Source organism: Selaginella moellendorffii, unplaced genomic scaffold (genome assembly GCF_000143415.4).
Source record: "Selaginella moellendorffii unplaced genomic scaffold, v1.0 SELMOscaffold_72, whole genome shotgun sequence".
Classification (NCBI taxonomy): domain Eukaryota; kingdom Viridiplantae; phylum Streptophyta; class Lycopodiopsida; order Selaginellales; family Selaginellaceae; genus Selaginella; species Selaginella moellendorffii.
Genome location: NW_003314333.1, coordinates 743,158 through 761,155, shown reverse-complemented (window position 1 = coordinate 761,155; position 17,998 = coordinate 743,158). Strand labels below are relative to the sequence as shown.

Here is a 17,998-nt window from a genome sequence, read left to right as displayed (position 1 = left end):
GCGCCTAGCCTAGCGTCCTTCTCTACCGGCCGCTGCCGGTTTAGGGCAAACTTGTATTTTGAATTTTGGGGGCACGCCGGAAAGATGTGCCGACCGGCGAACGTGGCACGTCAGAAAACTCAACGGCTAGTAGGGCCAACGGCATATTCGCCAGAATGGTATATACGTTTATCCTCCCAGGGAAAACTTATGGGTTTTAACTCGGCCTTGGAGTGCCAGAGCTAATATATCCAGTTCTTCCACGAACCATAGCTCTTTGATATCAGCCTGGAATTGGAACAATAAATCTTTATCCTGGAAGTAATAGTGATTTGATCACCTCGAAGTTTTGCAGCGCTTTGTTCAGATCCATGACTAGTTGCTCCAGCAGCTCGGTGGTCATCCGATTATCTTTTTTCTGCATGGATAATAGCTTAGAAAACTCGAGCGATTGATCGATCGATCGATCTAACAAACCTCCACAGTTTCGTTTGCTGTCGGTGGTAAAATTCTCGCGAAGGAAGAATGGAGTATGAGCTGGTCATACTGCAAAACCGAGCTTAAAAGAGAGACCATAGAATGGATGAAGGGCTACAACTCTTACCAGTTGTTTCTTTGGTGCATTTGGGAGCTTGTTCTTCAAACGTTCCCGTATAACGAGTGGATCTGTCCCTTCCAAAACCTGGAAACTAAAGTAAGATTTAACGACTTTTCCAATCATGGACGTCAAACCTGCCAGCAGCCGATCAGAGCTCCTGTACAAGTCAATACAACACGCTCCAGTTGAATACGTAAAGGAGAGCACGATCTTGCAACTTGGTCCACAGCTTCCAGCTCCCTTGCGATCTAAACAATAAAAAAACACCAACACGTAAAGCACACATCTCGAAATGCTTACCTCGGACTTGGATGCCGGCACCGGCTCCAGATGATGCGAGGCGTGGTAAAGGCTAAAGTGATACATCTCGGGATTCTGGTACCAGATAGCTGCATCAATGAAACATCAATCACGGCATAGTAAACGATGAACGTGACTTGCCTGAAGAATGCGAGCCGAGTGTCTCTGTGATGATCTCCCTACAAACAAAGAAACGTATCAACTTCAGAGCCCGCAACTAGAACTCGTCACACGAACGATATCACTCGCGAGAATTTCTGCGGCAAGTAGAGCACCGCGGCTCGAACAGGTGGCTCTGCGAGCTTGAATTGCAACAAGTGTTTAGAATGGCATGGAATGAACTGAAGAAGGAAAAATGTAGGTACCTTGTGGATGGGATGAATCTTTCCATTGTCGAAAGAGAAGATATCACTGATCTGGAGAACAGAAAAATGTTCCAAGGAGTTCCCTTTTGAAACGAAAGACTCAAAACTTACCTTGAGAGATTGCGTGGTTTCTCCACCGGCAAGGAATGCCCGACCTTCGTCAGCCATTTTCTGATAGATTGTCGAGCGCTGCGAATTATAGGATGCTGACAGGAAGAATTTAGAGATCATACATTTTCCACCGAATCTAATCTAAACACTCACCCATGTGTAACTCGTGAGGCTGCCACCGGCGGAGCGCGAGCAATCCGACTACTAGGAGAAGGAATGCCAGCCCCAAAATCTTGCTAAACCTGAGACTCCTGCGTCCCTGGCGCATGCTCCGCTAGAGCCCTAAAAAGCAATCCAGTGAAGAAACGGGCCTTAAAGATAGGGCGAAATTTAGGGCTAAGCAGAGCATCATGGAGGAGCCATTGCTGAGGAGCAACCACGGACGCGCGGCGGAGGAGGTGGATTCCATTTCACGGTGAGCCGACCTGATCGATCGCATTGGGAATTCCAGCTGATTTAGTGTGATTGCCGTTGGTCGATTGGGATGGACCGATGATCAGGCAGCGCGGCATGGTCTCTTGCGGCGATGGCTGCGGCCTATCGGACCCGGAGGACCTGGCCAAGCGGCGCGCGACGACGAGGAAGCTGGTGATCGCGATTGGGCTCTGTATCGTCTTCATGATTCTGGAGGTAGGGGGAGGGATTATAGCCGGGAGCTTGGCGATCCTCACGGACGCGGCTCATCTCCTCTCGGATGTGGCCTCGTTCGCGATCTCGCTCTTCGCGATCTACGCCTCGGGCTGGGACGCGACCCCCAAGCAATCCTATGGCTTCCACCGGGTGGAGATCCTGGGGGCGCTGGTTTCAATTCACATCATCTGGCTCATCACTGGGATCCTCGTCTACGAGGCGGTCTCGCGCTTCTTCCACGACAGCCAGCCAGTGAATGGGGGGCTCATGTTCATCATCGCAACGCTTGGCTTGCTCGTCAACATTGGAATGATGCTGATCCTGGGAGATCATGGTGGACACGGCCATAGCCACGGTCACAGCCATAGCCACGGCCACGGCCACAGCCACAGTGGAGGAGGACACTCCCGCCAATCCCACTCTCACACTCACAGTGGAGGATGCACTACTGTCGGTGACAAGGACAAAGATCCTAATCACGCTGACAGCGATCACGACCACCAGCAGCACGATCACGAAGAACACGGCCGAGATCACGACCACCAGGAACAAGATCACGGCCACCAAGAGCACGGCCACCAGGGACAGGAACAGCACGATCACCATGGGAGAAAAAGTGATTCTTTTCTGATACGTGTCGACTCGGATCACGGCCCCAACCGTATCAAGCTCGACAAAGATCTGGACGAGCTCCGTGACCACGGTACGAGCAAGAACAGCAAGACCAGCAGCATCAACGTGAGGGGCGCTTACTTGCACGTCTTGGGCGATCTGATCCAGAGCATCGGAGTGATGATCGCGGGGGCGATCATCTGGTACAAGCCCGAGTGGAAGGTGGTGGATCTGGTGTGCACGCTGCTCTTCTCGGTACTGGTGCTGCTCACCACCGTCAACATGTGGACGGAGATCTCGGACGTGCTCATGGAGAGCACGCCGCGGGAGATCGACGCGACGAGGCTGGAGGAGGGGCTGCGGCGGATTGGCAGCGTCCAGGCGGTGCATGAGCTCCACATCTGGGCGATCACGCTCGGCAAAGTTCTGCTGGCGTGCCATGTCAAGATCGAGCGCGATGCGGACGCGGACGAGGTGCTGCGCAACGTGATCGAATACTGCGAGCGCGATTTTAAGATCACGCATGTTACCATCCAGATCGAGCGCGACTGATCATCGTCTTCTCATACCCAATTGATCCGATTGGATCATATATCATTGACGCTACTGCCACAAACACAAACACTGTCCTCTAGAAAATAACCATGGCCAGCGAATAATCGAGTTTTTAGCAACCTTATGACCATTTGCCATTAGGGTTTTGGGCTTTACTATTAGGGTTTTTGGGCTCTTCCCTAAAACCCTAGGGAGGAATGAGCGTTCTTCGTGGTGCTCGGCACTTGGCTCTCCGGACCGACGAGCAATGGAGGAGCGCGCTTCTCACAGGTTGGTCCTTGGCATTCCACACATCCTCCCAGGTAAATGCGGCAGAGGCAGCGGCGAAGAAGGCGGGAAAACCAGACAAAGCATCGCCAGCGAGTGACAAGGCCAAATCCGAGAAGCCAGAAGCAGCAGCAGCAGCGGCGGCGGCGGGCAAATCCGAGAAGCCGGAAGCAGCTGCCGCCGCAGCCCAAGAGCGCGTTCCATCCGAGAGAGTGATGAAGCTCGTCAACGAGCTCGTGGAGCTCTCGGTGGTCGACTTCGCGGATCTCACGGAGCAGCTCAAGAAGCGCCTCGGGCTTGATCACGCCAACATCTCGGTGCCGATGATGATGCCCGCGGGGATGGTGATGCCGGCGGGGATGATGGCTCCTGGCGGAGCTGGAAGTGGCGGCGCCGCTGCCGATGCGTCCGCCGCCGCCGCGGCACCCGAGAAGCCAGTGGAGAAGATGGTGTTTGATATCAAGCTGGAGAAGTATGAGGCCGCGGACAAGATCAAGGTGATCAAGGAGGTGAGATCGGTGACGGAGCTGGGGCTCAAGGAGGCCAAGGAGCTCGTGGAGAAGCTCCCGGCGATGGTGAAGAAGAGCGTCACGAAAGAGGAGGCCGAGAAGATCATTAACAAGTTGAAGGCTGTGGGAGGGACCGCCGTCATGGAGTGAAACTGATCGAAGGAATTGGAAGAAGAAACGGAGCTACTCGCAACTAACAAGTGATCTTGAGGTTGGTTCTTTCGATTTCGTTTCTAGTCTGTTCTTTGCATTCATTTTTGTTTAGATCCGTTTCAAGATGCTTGGATGAGATGACCAAGTTTTTGGATCAAAGTTTGTGGACGACATGGTTGTGTTGTTTAAATCCCCCAAGCTTCCAGTCATTCTGTGTTGTAAACAAACAACCAGCGGAGCTTCAAAGCTCCTTGAAAAACTCGAAGTGATGAGCAAACTATGTATAAGAACTTCGATTGAACTTGACAAGATCAGTGTTTGTGTTTTGTGATCTTTGTCCACTCCATCGTATCTGGATAGAACGGCATTGTGTTTAAAAGATCCCAAGCTTCTCTTAAATCCCCCGCTCTAGAAAGGATATCAATCGCTGTTGAGTAGTGCTGCTTGGTTGGTTCCAGCCCAAAGTCACTTCTCAGTGAAGCAAACCATCTCGAGAAATTGGCTAAGTTTCCTTCATGGCTACACAAGTTTAGCTTGCAGAGAAGCGTGACCTCGTCCGGCATTTCCATCAGGATCATCTTGTGAAACACTTCATTTCGAACCTCAGAGTCGATCTTCCAACACAAGCCGGCTAGAACCAAGTTCCAGCTTGTAACATCTCTCACTGGAAGGCGATCAAACAAACGAGCTGCCGTGATCACTTGACCCCTCCGGATATAAGCTGATACAACCGAGTTCCAGGTAACTTGGTCTCTTTGTTTCATGCGATGGAACTTCTGGACTCCCTCCACAAAATCTCCGTCTTGGAGACAAACTGAAAGATGAGCATTGCAGAAAACAAGATCATTGTGATCATGTAAATGCCAAGCAATCTTTTCATTTGCATTGTCGTCTAAAAAGACTACATCCGAAGCATTGCCAAAAATTTGCCTGGCTTCCTCAAAATGCCCAGATTGAGCATATGCGGAACCCATGCAAGTCCACAGCACAGGATTAAACTCGCGGGCCTCTTCAAAAACATACTTTGCTTCTTCCAGCCTCCCGGCGTGGGAAAATCCCAGAACCATGACAACCAGCGATTGGAAATCATGGTATTTCATTCCATCAAAAAATCTCTTCGCTTGCTCGATCTTTCCTCCAGACACATATGCATCCAGCATCACATTCTCACTGCAAAGATTTCTCTCCGGAAATCGATTGAAAAGACTCTCAGCATCGGCCAAACAGGGTGAGCAGCTTAGCATCGTCGTCAGCGAAACAATGTCGTGCTCTTTCATCCCATGAAATATCGCCTTTGCATCTTCCGTGTACCCGTTTCGGGCATAACACGCCAGCATGGCATTCCACGTCACAATGCCTCTCACGGGCATCGTGTCAAAGACCTGCTTAGCAAGCAAGACATGCCCCGTTTGGGCATATCCAGTCAGCATCGCCGTGCATGCGACGGCATTCCACAGTGGCAGGCTTTTAAAAATGGCTTGAGCCTTTCCAATATGGCCACATTTTGTGTATCCAGTTATCATAGTTGCGCCGGAGACGAGATTCCAAGCCTCCATTATCAAGAACACCTCTTGAACGCTTTCAAGATCTCCACTCTTTGCATAAGCTGAAAGAAGCACATTCCACGACACTAGATTCCACTCTGGCATTTGATCAAAAAATAGTTTTGCATGATCTAAACTACAAAATCGTGTGTACATTGTGAGCAGTGTCGAGTAACAGACGATGTTTCGCGATTGCATGAAATCAAACACATTCTTTGCCTTTCTTAAATCCCCGTTCTGGGCATATGCTGCAAGAAGAGAACTCCAAGCTACCAGGTTCCACTCTGGCATTGATTCAAACGTCAGTTTTGCCGCGCAGATCACGCTAAAGGTAGAATAGACATTGATAAGAGCAGACCAAGAAACTAGATCATGTTCAGGCATGGAATAGAACGTCTCAATGGCATTGTCTATATGCCCACATTGGGCATAAGCAGTCATCAAGATGGTCCAGGCCAGTGTGCTCTTGTGGGAGAGAGAATCAAACACCTTTTTTGCCTGGATGGGATCCCCAGCTTTCGCAAAGCCTGACAACAACAAGATTGGGCTCCTTCCGTGTAGTTCCAATCGATCTGGGCGATTTGGAAATGCGAAGAAATTCCCCCCTGATATCAAATTCATGCGTTTCCTGTGGATTCGAGCATGGATCCCGGGCGATCAAAGGATGAACGACAAAGGAATCGGAATCTTTCGTGTCCATTTACTCCGGCTCCACGCTTTGGGCTCCACTCTTTGGGGTTTGGGCGTTGGCGTATCTTCTCATGGAACACGGCACCCCCAATTTTAGCTCTTGTCTAGAGGACACCAAATGCCCGTGACGTGATACACGAACAGATCAATCAATCACTCGACCGCGAAAACGAAAACTCTGGCCTGGTTAGACAGTGAATGGAGAAAGGGAAACAAAATTCACACGCGGTTTTGAAACGTTTTTGGATCCAATCCAAGAATTATAGCGCGAGTTGACAAATTAAATGCCGCTACAGAGGCTGCTCCACCGAAAGATTCATCAATGTTCATACACATGGTCTTTTAAAGTGTGCTGCGGGCGGATCCAACGGTGCCGCTTGCGCCACGCGGAAGAACCGATTGCGCTGGTTTTAATCTAATTTAGGGCCTTTTTTTCTAGGGCTCCTGGATATTCTCCATTGCGCGCACTGGAGCTTGTGGCTATGGCGCTGCGCCTGGAGAACGTCGGGGGAGCGCCGCTTAGCGTCCACCACGCTGGCATCGGCGGATTATCAAAGCGTCGGGTGATGAAATCGCCGTCGGCGGAGGAATCGCCAGCTACAGCGATCCAAGAGAGGTCTGTGAAGAAGCCCTCTCCCGATCAAAATGCCTTCGATTCGGGGCATGCGGTGACAGAAGCAGCGCCAGTGCTATCGTCGCTCGGGAGTCCGCCGGTTGTGGAGCCCGACATGCCCTTCAATCCCTTCCTCAACGCAGTGCCGGGTATTTCCAATCCCTACGAGCTCTTCAAGGCGATCGTCATGCTCCCGGTCGCGATCTTGCGGATGATCGCATTCACAGTGATTCTCCTGCTGGGTCTTGTCCTCACCAAGATCGCGCTCATCGGCGCCAGGGACGTGCTCACCAGGCCCTTTCCTGCATGGAGGAGGTCTCTGCTGTGGCCAGTGAGGATTCTCGCGAGGGTGCTTCTCTTCGTGTGTGGATTCCACTGGATCACCATCAAAGGCAAGCCGGCTCCTCGCGAGAGAGCTCCGATTCTGGTCTCCAACCACGTCACGTTCGTGGACCCCGTTTTCATCTTCTACAAGCATTTGCCCGTGATCGTGACGGCGGAGGAGAATCTCAAGTACCCGGTCATGGGCGCGATCATCAGTGCCATGCAAGTCATCGCCATCAACCGGGGCTCGCCAGACTCGCGCAGGAACGCGGCCGGGGAGATCAAGCGGCGAGCTATGTGTAACGACTGGAGCACCGTGATGATCTTCCCAGAGGCGACCACCACTAATGGTAAGTCGCTGGTTTCTTTCAAGACTGGAGCGTTTACGCCCGGCTACCCGGTCCAACCGATGGTGGTACGCTATCCTCAAGTTCACATGGATCCATCGTGGGTAGCACAGGGCCCGTCTATATACTTCCTCATCTTCAAGCTTATGATCCAGTTCCACAACTACATGGTGGTGGAGTACCTCCCGGTGATCGAGCCGAGCTGGAAGGAGCAGTGCAACCCGAGGCTCTTCACGGAGAGAACCCGGATGACAATGGCCAGCATTCTCAACGTGATGGTGTCGGAGCACAGTTATGAGGACCTGAGCCTGGTGTCGGACGCACAGAAGGCCAAAGACTACTCCACCATTCCGGTGATCGAGTTTGGCAGGTTTGAGAGGCTCTACAGGCTGACGATGAAGGAGGCCAAGGCTTACTACGCCAAGTTCAAGCTCTTGGATCCGGCCGCGACCAACAGGGTGACTTACGAGACATTTGTCAAGGTGCTGGCGCTGCCCGATTGCCAGCCGGTCCAGCAAGTGTTCTCGCTGTTTGACGGCTTAGGGAGGGGCTACTTCAACTTCCGGCAGTATGTCAACGGGCTGGCATTCATATCAAGGTTTGAAAAGCTCCGTGAGACAATCGACGCGGCGTACGGGCTCTGCGACCAGGACAACGATGGCATCTTGAGCTTTGAGGACGTTTTCAGCAGCCTTAAGGACTTGATTCCGAGCATCAGTGGGAGGCAAATACAGGAGGTGTGGAAGAAGCTGAGCAAAGGAATGGAGCGGGTGAGCCGTGACGAATTTGTAGAGGCTCTCCAACGTGATCCCGAGTACCTGGCGGTGTTTCTCGCTGCAAGGACGGATCTACTTACTCCGAAGTCCGCCGCCGCCGCCTCCTCCTCCGCTGCCTCTACACTTCCTGATGGCTTCGTGAACGGGTCACTCCGCTCAAGCTGATTTGCCTCGATCATCAGTCGGGGGTGTACATACGTAGGTGGAAGGAGGACATACAACATACACGCGTCAGATTAACAAACGCAATCACGTAGCGAGGTACGTGGTTCCTAAGCGCGTCTAAGTATCGGTTTTTGTTGATTCTGTCCAGCGTAAAAATTTCTACATAGGTAGGGAGACGCGCGAATAAAAAGCGCGACTTCGCTGTAAGCTTCCTACTTGCTAGAAATCGAGACAAGTTCTTCCCTTGGTTACGTTAGATCCCATCGCTTACGCACGACGGGTCACTGTTGTAGCTGCTCATCGCTCGGGGTACGTTGCCTGCTTGAGCAGTGGTGGTAGCAGTAGTAGCAGTAGTAGTGGTAGCAGCAGTGGGGGTAGCAGTAGTGATCGCAGGGACGTCGCCGCAGGGCCGGTGATCATCCGAGGAGCTGCTAGCTTGCTTTTGCTGCTGGTGGAGTGGAATGGAGTTTAGCCACTCCATATGTTCTTGGTTCATCTGGAGGATCTCGGACGAGGAGAGGATTCGTATCGACTTGACGCAGCCGATGAATTCACTGCAGCGATGTCAACGTTAGCAACGCCTCAAGAGTGAAAGGAAGGAAGAACTTACTCCCAAGGATCATCGCCCAGTAGCAGCATGTCATTCTCGTTGTCGATGAAGACGAGCTGCCAGCCCGACTTGTGATCGTGCTCCAGGCCGAACATTCGCGTGAGCTCGTTGCGAAGCTCGTGGTAGTTTTTGAAGCGGGTGATGTCGAGCGATCTCCCGACCGATCCGACCTTGTGGACCTGCAAGCAAGTGTTACTCGATCGATCGTCCCATCGAAGAGTTTCAAGTGGAAGGAGGCAAACCTTGGTGAAAGTTCTCACTGGCGGGGGATAGACTTGTTGCGGCCAGCTTGGTTGGGGGACTCCATTCTCTTCGGCGGCATGGAGGAGAGCTATGTCGGGTTGAGCTCCGGAGAAATCCTTTGGCTTGGAGAAAGGCGGGGGAGCGTAAGATGGCGGGACTTGGCCATCTATGTTGACGCCAAAGAGGACGTGACTTCTGGGATCGTTGTCTTGATCCAGAGCTTGCTGCGATGACGACGGCGGTAGAAGCGATGCATCCACCGGAATGCTCGCGTCACCTTCTCGCAGGGATGGCATCCAGTTGGTCTGGTGATCCAAACTCGAGCAAGTCAACATCCCTGCTTGCTGCTGATGGTGTTGCTGCTTTGGGAGTGATGCTGGAGCCGAGCCCTGGAGCATCGAAGTATACGAGACGCCGTCCTCGATGATGAGGGGCGGGTATGAGTTGCTGTTTCGATTCACCTCTTGATCCGGAGGGGTCTTGAGAGCAGCTGGGATGTATGGAGCATGCATGCTGGCTGCTTCCGGGACGTTTGGAGGCAGGTGCATCATCTGCTGGGCCTGTTGCTGCTGCTGCTGGAGTAGCGGTGGTATCGACTGGTTGAATTGCATCGGCTGGAAGGCTTGCGGACTTTGCATGAGCTGCTTTGGAGTAGCATCAATGGTCCTCATTTCTTGGAGGATGGAGCTGTAGTAACCAGGTTGGATGACAGGAGGCGGTGGAGTTACTGCCGCGGAGCCCCCGGCTTTTTGCTGGAGTTGGAGCCAGTGATCCATCCCACTGAGCCCAGGAAAGTTCATATTTTGCATGCTAAACTTGCCTTCTTCTCCTCTGGCCCAGATCGAGGGAGCCTTCATCTGGAGCTCCTCCTCTGCGAGAGAGAGAGAGTGTTAAGCACACCGGAGAAAGCTCTCACTTACCAGTACCTCTCGGACGCTTGGACCTCAACAAAAACGAAGAGTTGCAGAGAAGAAAAGGTACTGTCAGTGGCTCAATCTCCCATGCTGACACTCTGCGTTGCTTCTGTCCAGCGGTAGATTCGTCCCAGCCGACCTGAGAGGACAAAGAAAAGTGAGAAGACTCATCTTGCTTCGGTAAAGCTCTCACCTTGAGAGATCTCCAGTGGGAGTTTGGCCATCTTACGGGATCCAAATCTCCTATACCAGTGATTGTTCCCATGTACCTATGGATCAAACGGGTAAATAGATCTATACTTCTGTTTATCTACTGTTGCTACCTCCTTGTGCTTGAGTCCTCGGTTTCCATCTCCATTCTAAATCGCATTCCTACAGTCAGTTGCGGAGGATGCAGTGCTTTCTGATACTTCGCCAGTGGAATGACAAACTCCGAGGGGCTCGCCCTGCGAAGAACGCCTCAGCCAGCTCCAAAACAGGAAGAGAATAAAGCTACCTCGGATTATAGAAGATCGTGAAGCGGCTGTTGGTGGATGCTGCGTGAGCAGCCGCGGCAAGAACACCGATGAGCATGCTGTCGCTCGACAAGAGAGATGTCGGGAGATTCGTTTGCTGCCGGTTTGCCCGTCGAATTCCCAGCATGTGTTGTCCCTGCTCGTCCCTGCAAGAAAATCTCAAGCTCTATAAAATGGAACGAGTTTTTTCTACCTCAAGAACAGCACCGTGTCGCCAGCTTGAAGCCGCTTAGCGCTGACGAAAACGCTCCACCCGGTCGTGAGCAAGTGCCTTCGAGGCTGGCCTGCGCGTAAAAGTTGGAACTTTGCAATTCTACGTGTGTGATAGGCACATACCTCGATAGATATGGCGGAAATGCCACTCGTTGTTGTGTAAGTCTCTGGCAACGAGCTCTTGAGCTGGAGGTGTCTTGGTAAAATCCTGGACAGGAAGAATCCCATTGATCAGATGATACGAGAAGCTTAAAACTTCTTACAAGAGGGGGGAAAACTTTCTCCGCTGCTCTGCGGGGAATGGAAAAACCACCGTGAGTGCTCGTATCACTCGCTGTTAACGTCTTGGAGAAAGAAACGATGGTTTGCTTCGTCTGGATTCCAAAGTCCGGCAAAAGAAACGGGTCCTTCAGCAGCTGCAAGACGAAAACCAAGAGTTTTCACGCAATTATCGGAAGAACTGGGTGCGATTACCGCAGTCTGTGAGAAGGGCTGCAGCGTCATCTGCGCGAAAACCTCGTCGTTTTCTTGATCGGCCTACACGGAAAAGTCTCACAAGTCAGTGTTTTTCTCAAGTCTGAATTCTCGTTGTCTGCCTTACATGGAGAGTGATGTTGTGAAGAATACAAAAGAGCTGAGGTGGGAGATTCGGATAGCTGGGAACTTCGAAATCAGCCTCCTTGTGCGTGGAAGCTATCACCTGGTACGAGAAAAGAAAAAGGTTTTTTTTTGTCTTTTGAGAGTTCCTACGTATGTTGATTGATACTCACTTGTTCGCTGTGACCTTGTGGGAAGTAGACAACTTGGCTACCAATCGCTGGTAAAGTGATGAGAGGTCCCGCGCATTCAAGCCACAATGCCTGGTTTATAGCCTTCTTGTCACCTCCTGTCAGAGAAGAAACATGAGACATAGGGCCTGAAACTTCGCTCCGGACAAGACAACAAAGTTGACTTTGATCGAGCTTCGATCACTCTCGTGGAAACCATGTCGCCTAAACTTCTATCCATCTCTCGGATCACTCACGAAAAAACGCTCTCCAAGTCCAAGGGCATTCGAAACAAGCAAAGAGAAAAGAGGGAAGCTTACCTTCCATCTCGGTGTTCATCCTCGTCCTAGTGCTAGCCGCCCCTCCTCAGATGCAAAGAGTCTTCCACCGACGCCATTGTCACACGCAAAAGCCCCCGTTCTTCCTTCACTCCTCTCCAGGGAAGAAACGAAACCACTGTTCACAAACCCCTGCTACAACCCCACAAGAGAAAAAAATTCCACTCCCAGCCTCCGGGAATGCCACAGACAGCGAGAACAGCAAACCCACCAGCAGCACTTGCGAGACAAAGAGTAAAACAAAGAACCCACAAACACTAGGACGAATGAGAGAGTGAGTGAGAACTCCCAATAGTTGCCTTGCCGATCCAAATGCCGGCACAAACACCACACAGCGATCTCCCAAATCCAAACAAGGCAGCGCGCAAGCAAAAAGGAGCAAACAAAAGCCCAGTTAGCAGCAGACCAGCGCAGTGTTACCCTACACAACAGCAGCCGCCACACAGGAGCAAAAAAGAGGGAGAAAACAAATAAATGCTGCCGGCCATTTGGATATGGGCACGTGGCATATTGCCTGACGTGGCAGTGACGGGGCCGGTGACGTGGGCATGGATTGGCTTAACTAACGGGCAGGGGGTTTTGGTTTGGCGGAGTGGATTTGGGGGCAAACGATGTCAGCGGGGGGACAAGGGGGACAGGCAGGCAGGGGGTGCTGTCGGCTCCTTGTCCCCCCGTGCTTCTCTCGATCCAACTAAAATAAAAATCATCGCTACTTGGAAATACTCTACTTGGACTGTCGGCTGCTCCTCACATTCATGAGAACGGATATTGCAAATCTTTCGAGATTTGAGGGATTGACTGAGGACGCGGCGTTTGATCGGGCAGGGCTCGATCTGATCCATGGCTTTTTTTTTTGGATCGATGCGCTTGCACGAGAAACCAGGAACATTTTGGGGGAACTACAAAAAAATGGATGGCGCCAGCGTGTGAATCGATCGATGCCGAGGAAAGGGAAGTAAGTCGTATCTTATTATTCCATCGATGGGATTTCCGGACAGGAAAACTGGCGTTCGATCTTCGAGGAGGTGAAGAGTTTCATGGTTTTTCACATGATCCGGCCCTGACAGGAAGCATAAAAAACGATCACGACACAAAACAACATCACAACATCACGATCACCCAGACGATGAGGCGGTTTAGAAGCGGCGTGCTGCTTCGATTCACCCCTGATCCGGAGGGGTCTTGAGAGGATGCTCGCTGCTTCCGGGACGTTTGGAAGCAAGTCGATAATCTGCTGGACCTGTTGTTGCTGCTGCTGGAGTAGCGGTGGCATCGACTGATTGAATTGCCTCGGCATCCCGAGCCCAGGAAAGTTCATATTTAAACTTGCCTTCTTCTTCTCTTTCATCTGCCTCTGCGAGATAGCACCAGTATTCCTAGTATTCCTCCTCTAGGAGCACCTCGAAGCGGCTGTTAGTCGACGCTGCGAGAGCAGCGGCGGCAAGAACACCGACGAGCGTGCTGTCGCTCGGAAATTCGTTTGCTGCCGGTTTGCACGTCGAATTCCCAGCATGTGTTGTCCATGCTCGTCCTGCAAGAAAATCTCAAGCTCCAGCCTGGAGGGCACTTGCTAACGACCGAATGGAGCGTCTTTGTCAGTTTTAAGCGGCTTCAAGCTGGCGACACTGTGCTGTTCTTGAGGTGAAAAATACTCTTTCCATTTTGTAGCCTGCGGGTAAAAGCTGGAACTTTGCATTTTGCTGTGTGACGGGCACATACCTCGATAGATATGGCGGAAACGCCACTCGATGTTGTGTAAGTCTCTGGCAACGAGCTCTTGAGCTGGAGGTGTCTGGGTAAAATCCTGGACACGAGAAATCTCGTTCATCAGATGAAACGAAGAAAAACAAAAGAAACTTTTCTTACAAGAGGGGGCGGGGGGGGGGAACTTTCTCCGCTGCTCTGCAAGGAATGGCAAAACCACCATGAGTGCTCGTATCACTCACTGTTAGTGTCCTGGAGAAAGAAACAATGGTTTGCTTCGTTTGGATTCCAAAGTCCGGCAAAAGAAACGGGTCCTGCAAGAAGAAAACCAAGAGTTTCATCGGAAGCGATTACCGCAGTCTGTGAGAAGGGCTGCAGCGTCATCTGCGCGAATACCTCGTCGTTTTCTTGATCGGCCTACACACAAGTCAGTTTTTTCTGAAGTTTGCGTTCTCGTTGTCTGCCTTACATGGAGGTGGGAGATTGGGATATCGAAATCAGCCTCCTTCTGCGTGGAAGCTACCACCTGGTACGAGAAAAAAAAAGGTTTTTTTCGTTTTCTGAGAGTTCCTACGTATGTTGACTTGTTCGGTGTAACCTTGTGGGAAGTAGACAACTTGGCTACCAATCGCTGGCAAAGTGATGAGAGGTCCCGGGCATTCAAGCCACAATGCCTGGTTTATAGCTTTCTTGTCACCTCCTGCCAGGGAAGAAACATGAGACATAGGGCCTGAAACTTCGCCCCGGACAATCGATCGCTCTCGCGGAAAGGATCACTCACGTAAAAACGCTCTCCAAGTCCACCAAAGGGGCACTGCGAGTGTCGAAGCTTACCTTCCATCTCGGCGTTCATCCTCGTCGTGCTGCTAGCCCCCCCCTCCTCAGATGCAAAGAGTCTTCCACGACCCCTTCTTCCCTTCTCTCCAGGGAAGAAACGAAACCACTGTTCACAAACCCCTGCTACAATCCCACAAGAGAATAAAATTCGACTCCCAGCCTCCGGGAATGCCAGCAGCGCTCACGAGACAAAGAGTAGACTGAGAGTTGCCTTACCGATCCAAATGCCGGCATCATACCAAATCTGGATTTTCAAGCTGAAATCACAATGTAAGCTATATTTGCCAAATTCTGTTTGCTCCCCAGCGACAGCCATTCGATGGCCGAGATTCAAGTCTCAACGTGGGTCTGGCCAATTTGATCTTCAAGCTTGGGGATGCCGATGTGCCACCGGGCTTGAGAGAAGCCGTGGATGCCACGCTCGAGTTGCGGAGGGTCATCTCCTCCTTCAGGTACAGTTGCTTGCGGTGTGTGGAGGGTGGAGCTCTGTTCAAGACAATCGAAGTGTGGTACGTGGAGAAATACGTACCTAGTTTCAACCTGGAGGAGTACCCCAAGGTACGCACTGTGTTTTTTCTTGCTGTAGAGTTTAACTTGCTGCTATAGAGCCGAACCCATATGCACGGTACAAAGTTCAACATCCAAAGGCCGTGGAGGGGTGGTGGTCCTCAAAGCTGGATTTCTTGCTTAATGACATCCCGCGCTGCAAGCCATCGGAGTTGAAACTGCTGACAAAAACCACTGTAAGTGCAAGGGATCTGGAGCAGCTCCTGGTAGATCTGAGTGACGGGGGAAGGCTTGCTTCTCTTATTACGTTATCTTACGCACGAGGATAACGTCTACATTGCCGTGTTAGACGCGCAGCTGTGGTTGAGCAACTCGGAGCTTCCTGTCGAACTTGTCGAGAGAAGTGGATCTTGTGAGCCTTCAGCATTCTCGATTCTTTTTGGTTGCTCATGTAATTTTCACAGACAAGGTGATCCGCAAGGGGGCCGCTCCAGCCATGCGGCAGCTGCATGGCCACCCTCCCTCCACCTTGCACGTCCTGCGGAGGCAGTGCAGCGGGCAACCACTTGGGCGTGCTCAGCCACTCGGAGATGAAGGTGCATTACGTGACGCCAATGGATCTTGAGCCAGAGAGCCGCAGCTGTTACATGGCGAGGATGTCGAGATTGGGGGAGTGCTTCGTGGGCTCGCACAAGAGTTCACCGGAAAAGGAGGCAGCAAGCCTGGCACGCATTGACGATGAGGACGAAGAGGAGGTCAAGGCAGACTTCCTCAAGTACAAGAAGCAGAGTGAAACATCTTTCATATTCAAGCTCCTGGCTCGCCGCATATACGACATCCATGTCTAGTCGGCCGGATGCAACCTTATTTCATGCTTGTGTGGTTTTTGTTGGAATCAAAAGAATAGTCCTCCAAAGATTGACCAGGAACTCTGCCAAAAAAATAAACAAAGACAAGCAATCAATGAAACTTACTTGCTTGGATCATCATGATATTAAGCTTGCCCAGCTCTTTCTGGAGAATATGGATCAAACAAAACCAGTGTATTGAGGAAGAAAAGCTGCACCAATGTTGTCCAAAGAAATATTCACTTGTTGTTAGAACAAGAAACAATGATAAACAGACTGAAGCACCTGCATTGATCTTCCTTCTGCCCTGGACAAGCACATACGATCGAACGCAACTCTTAGCAGCAAATCTGAGCAGCAAATGCCTTGCATCGGCATTTTCTAACATTCTACTGTGTCTAGTGCTGTTCACTCGGACGTAAGGCAGATATAGATGCTGTTTTTTCCACAAAGTTGGCGACCACTCTTTCTTTGTCTCAGCAGACAGAGCTGCCATCCCTCAGCAGTTGAAGTAGTCTCGGAGGCACCTTGTTCCCTTGAAGTCTACAGCAAGGAGCAGGAGGGAGTGGCGTGCCTATTCAAGCTTGGGGCTACAGTTGTGCTGCCGGGCTTGAGAGGAGCCGTGGATGCCATGCTCGATGCGGAGCATCTCAGTTGCTTGCAGTGTGTGGAGGGGCATGGAAACTACGTGGAATAAAAGTACGTGGAGGTGGCATATTTGTGGGTGCCTCCTACGGAGATGGCAGCGCCACCTCCGCCCCCTCCTCTTCCTCTTCGTCCTCCAGCACCGCCTTCCTTTGATCCAGTAGTGACTGTCTAAACTCACAGCTTCCGAATTCTCAATTTGGAAGAGGAAAATCAAGTATTACCTTGATGAACATGGACTGGGCGAATGATATTGAACCAGACCCTGCTGCTGGGCTGCATTGAATAGGAAGGCTTTAGGGAAATTTTTCCAAGCTTTGGATGCACACAACCTGCGCAATGTTTCCAGATGTACAAAAGAGATTTTCCTCCAGGAATTGATGGTTGAAGAGACTAGATCTCCGTGTCAAAAGATGAAGGGAGAGTCGAAAGGAGATATTCGCACTCTTCTTCTTCTTCCGTCTGTGCCTCAACAGCCATCAATTCGTCGAGGATCTCCTTAACGGCAGCAATGTAGGAGGTGGTCAGCCTCAGACATTGCCATCGTGAAGAGTTTGCGGTGGAGATAAACCCAATATGATGAAGTTTGTTGCTCATAGGTTGCTTTCAGTGTGCTCCAGATTTCACAAGCTTTTGTACATCTAGAATGCATCCAAAGCTTCGAAAAATTTCCCTAAAGCCTTCCTATTCAGTGCAGCCCACGTGATCAATTTGTGCAGCAGCAGGATGGTTCAATATCATTCGCCATGATTTGCCACGATCATCGAGGTAATATTTTCCTCTTCCAAATTGAGAATTCGGAAGCTGTGAGTTTAAGCGGAGCTAGCCAAATCTGCTATGACAGTACTACTGGAGGTGGTGCTGGAGGATGAAGAGGAAGAGGAGGAAGAGGAGGGGGCAGAGGTGGCACTGCCATCTCCGTAGGAAGCATTCCCTAGTTTGCAACTACAACCCTAACTACCTGAGCTAGCAATCTCCTCATCCTAATGCGCCTAACGATGTGTCTCGCTGCTGCTTGTTGTGTTTGACCATCGAATGAATCTTTATTCATGAGATTTTTGGTCAATGTACAACCAAAAATGATTGGGTCTGTCCGTACTTCGTACGGATTGACACCGTAACAATATTCGCTTTCTGGAAAGAGGGGATGGCATAGAAGGTTAGTGTCGACAGCAAGTCGAGGTCAATGCTGCTACCTGGGTGTTTGTTGTTTTGTGCAGGGAATTGCTTCTTTGTGTCAACAGTCCTCTTCTCACTCTCTCTAGGCCATGCCCTCAAGTCTCGTATGAGAGGATCGAGCAACGTGATGACGAGGAGCT

General features: G+C 51.1%; 6 protein-coding genes and 2 long non-coding RNA genes across 13 annotated transcripts; 4 read left to right on the top strand and 4 right to left on the bottom strand.

The window, feature by feature from the left end:
- Positions 1 to 39: 39 nt before the first annotated feature.
- On the bottom strand, positions 40 to 1,666 carry LOC9639931. Its single transcript, XM_024660122.1, has 11 exons — positions 1,507 to 1,666; positions 1,354 to 1,448; positions 1,243 to 1,293; positions 1,115 to 1,179; positions 1,019 to 1,056; positions 878 to 966; positions 712 to 825; positions 584 to 661; positions 457 to 525; positions 320 to 397; positions 40 to 267 (listed from the first exon to the last, which is right to left on the bottom strand). The coding sequence occupies exons 1-11, from the start codon at positions 1,619 to 1,621 to the stop codon at positions 169 to 171; spliced, it is 891 nt and encodes a 296-aa protein (XP_024515890.1). The 5' UTR covers positions 1,622 to 1,666; the 3' UTR covers positions 40 to 168.
- LOC9639930 (metal tolerance protein A1) lies at positions 1,648 to 3,274 on the top strand. Its single transcript, XM_024660119.1, has 2 exons — positions 1,648 to 1,768; positions 1,854 to 3,274. The coding sequence occupies exons 1-2, from the start codon at positions 1,704 to 1,706 to the stop codon at positions 3,145 to 3,147; spliced, it is 1,359 nt and encodes a 452-aa protein (XP_024515887.1). The 5' UTR covers positions 1,648 to 1,703; the 3' UTR covers positions 3,148 to 3,274.
- Positions 3,275 to 3,320: 46 nt separating this feature from the next.
- On the top strand, positions 3,321 to 4,393 carry LOC9639847 (50S ribosomal protein L7/L12). Its single transcript, XM_002986210.3, has one exon. The coding sequence runs from the start codon at positions 3,348 to 3,350 to the stop codon at positions 4,074 to 4,076; it is 729 nt and encodes a 242-aa protein (XP_002986256.2). The 5' UTR covers positions 3,321 to 3,347; the 3' UTR covers positions 4,077 to 4,393.
- LOC112340909 (pentatricopeptide repeat-containing protein At4g02750-like) lies at positions 4,391 to 6,455 on the bottom strand. The gene is made up of 2 exons (XM_024660092.1): positions 6,113 to 6,455; positions 4,391 to 5,907 (listed from the first exon to the last, which is right to left on the bottom strand). Exons 1-2 carry the CDS (start codon positions 6,321 to 6,323, stop codon positions 4,391 to 4,393), a joined length of 1,728 nt encoding a protein of 575 aa, XP_024515860.1. The 5' UTR covers positions 6,324 to 6,455.
- A 317-nt stretch (positions 6,456 to 6,772) lies between these two features.
- Positions 6,773 to 8,789, top strand: LOC9639846 (lysophospholipid acyltransferase LPEAT2). Its single transcript, XM_002986209.2, has one exon. It carries the CDS (start codon positions 6,796 to 6,798, stop codon positions 8,536 to 8,538), a length of 1,743 nt encoding a protein of 580 aa, XP_002986255.2. The 5' UTR covers positions 6,773 to 6,795; the 3' UTR covers positions 8,539 to 8,789.
- LOC9639845 (auxin response factor 16) lies at positions 8,647 to 12,570 on the bottom strand. Of its 3 annotated transcripts, XM_024660112.1 has the most exons (14): positions 12,121 to 12,570; positions 11,804 to 11,919; positions 11,635 to 11,733; positions 11,508 to 11,570; positions 11,297 to 11,449; positions 11,157 to 11,241; positions 11,014 to 11,104; positions 10,802 to 10,966; positions 10,629 to 10,751; positions 10,499 to 10,574; positions 10,312 to 10,444; positions 9,391 to 10,262; positions 9,149 to 9,327; positions 8,647 to 9,092 (listed from the first exon to the last, which is right to left on the bottom strand). In XM_024660112.1, exons 1-14 carry the CDS (start codon positions 12,137 to 12,139, stop codon positions 8,792 to 8,794), a joined length of 2,475 nt encoding a protein of 824 aa, XP_024515880.1. In that variant the 5' UTR covers positions 12,140 to 12,570; the 3' UTR covers positions 8,647 to 8,791. The 3 variants fall into 3 exon arrangements, with proteins under 3 accessions (XP_024515880.1, XP_002986171.1, XP_024515881.1); XM_002986125.2 differs by lacking the exon at positions 12,121 to 12,570 and having other exon boundaries at positions 11,804 to 11,944; XM_024660113.1 differs by lacking the exon at positions 12,121 to 12,570 and having other exon boundaries at positions 10,318 to 10,444; positions 11,804 to 11,944.
- On the top strand, positions 9,810 to 11,018 carry LOC112340918. The gene is made up of 3 exons (XR_002990345.1): positions 9,810 to 10,368; positions 10,423 to 10,589; positions 10,684 to 11,018. It is a non-coding gene; the product is annotated as an uncharacterized LOC112340918 (long non-coding RNA).
- Positions 12,571 to 13,085: 515 nt separating the features above from the next.
- Positions 13,086 to 14,919, bottom strand: LOC9639844. Of its 4 annotated transcripts, XR_002990344.1 has the most exons (7): positions 14,624 to 14,919; positions 14,441 to 14,542; positions 14,312 to 14,368; positions 14,239 to 14,259; positions 14,005 to 14,156; positions 13,858 to 13,942; positions 13,086 to 13,807 (listed from the first exon to the last, which is right to left on the bottom strand). It is a non-coding gene; the product is annotated as an uncharacterized LOC9639844 (long non-coding RNA). The 4 variants fall into 4 exon arrangements; XR_002990342.1 differs by having other exon boundaries at positions 14,312 to 14,542; XR_002990341.1 differs by having other exon boundaries at positions 14,005 to 14,259; positions 14,312 to 14,542.
- Between the last annotated feature and the right edge of the window lie 3,079 nt (positions 14,920 to 17,998).

Excerpts from the sequence above, each read along its gene's own strand:
- LOC9639931 (XM_024660122.1), bottom strand. The coding sequence starts at position 1,621 with ATGCGCCAGGGACGCAGGAGTCTCAGGTTTAGCAAGATTTTGGGGCTG. Across the intron at positions 526-583 it reads ATGCACCAAAGAAACAACTG|TATGACCAGCTCATACTCCA; the intron begins GTAAGAGTTGTA and ends TCGGTTTTGCAG. Across the intron at positions 268-319 it reads AAGCGCTGCAAAACTTCGAG|GCTGATATCAAAGAGCTATG; the intron begins GTGATCAAATCA and ends TTCCAATTCCAG.
- LOC9639930 (XM_024660119.1), top strand. The coding sequence starts at position 1,704 with ATGGAGGAGCCATTGCTGAGGAGCAACCACGGACGCGCGGCGGAGGAG. Across the intron at positions 1,769-1,853 it reads GAGGTGGATTCCATTTCACG|GCAGCGCGGCATGGTCTCTT; the intron begins GTGAGCCGACCT and ends ACCGATGATCAG.
- LOC9639847 (XM_002986210.3), top strand. The coding sequence starts at position 3,348 with ATGAGCGTTCTTCGTGGTGCTCGGCACTTGGCTCTCCGGACCGACGAG.
- LOC112340909 (XM_024660092.1), bottom strand. The coding sequence starts at position 6,323 with ATGGACACGAAAGATTCCGATTCCTTTGTCGTTCATCCTTTGATCGCC. Across the intron at positions 5,908-6,112 it reads ATCCCATCCAGGCAAAAAAG|AGTGGAACCTGGTAGCTTGG; the intron begins GTGTTTGATTCT and ends AATCAATGCCAG.
- LOC9639846 (XM_002986209.2), top strand. The coding sequence starts at position 6,796 with ATGGCGCTGCGCCTGGAGAACGTCGGGGGAGCGCCGCTTAGCGTCCAC.
- LOC9639845 (XM_002986125.2), bottom strand. The coding sequence starts at position 11,944 with ATGTCTCATGTTTCTTCTCTGACAGGAGGTGACAAGAAGGCTATAAAC. Across the intron at positions 9,328-9,390 it reads CAGTGAGAACTTTCACCAAG|GTCCACAAGGTCGGATCGGT; the intron begins GTTTGCCTCCTT and ends ACTTGCTTGCAG. Across the intron at positions 9,093-9,148 it reads CTGGGCGATGATCCTTGGGA|TGAATTCATCGGCTGCGTCA; the intron begins GTAAGTTCTTCC and ends ACATCGCTGCAG.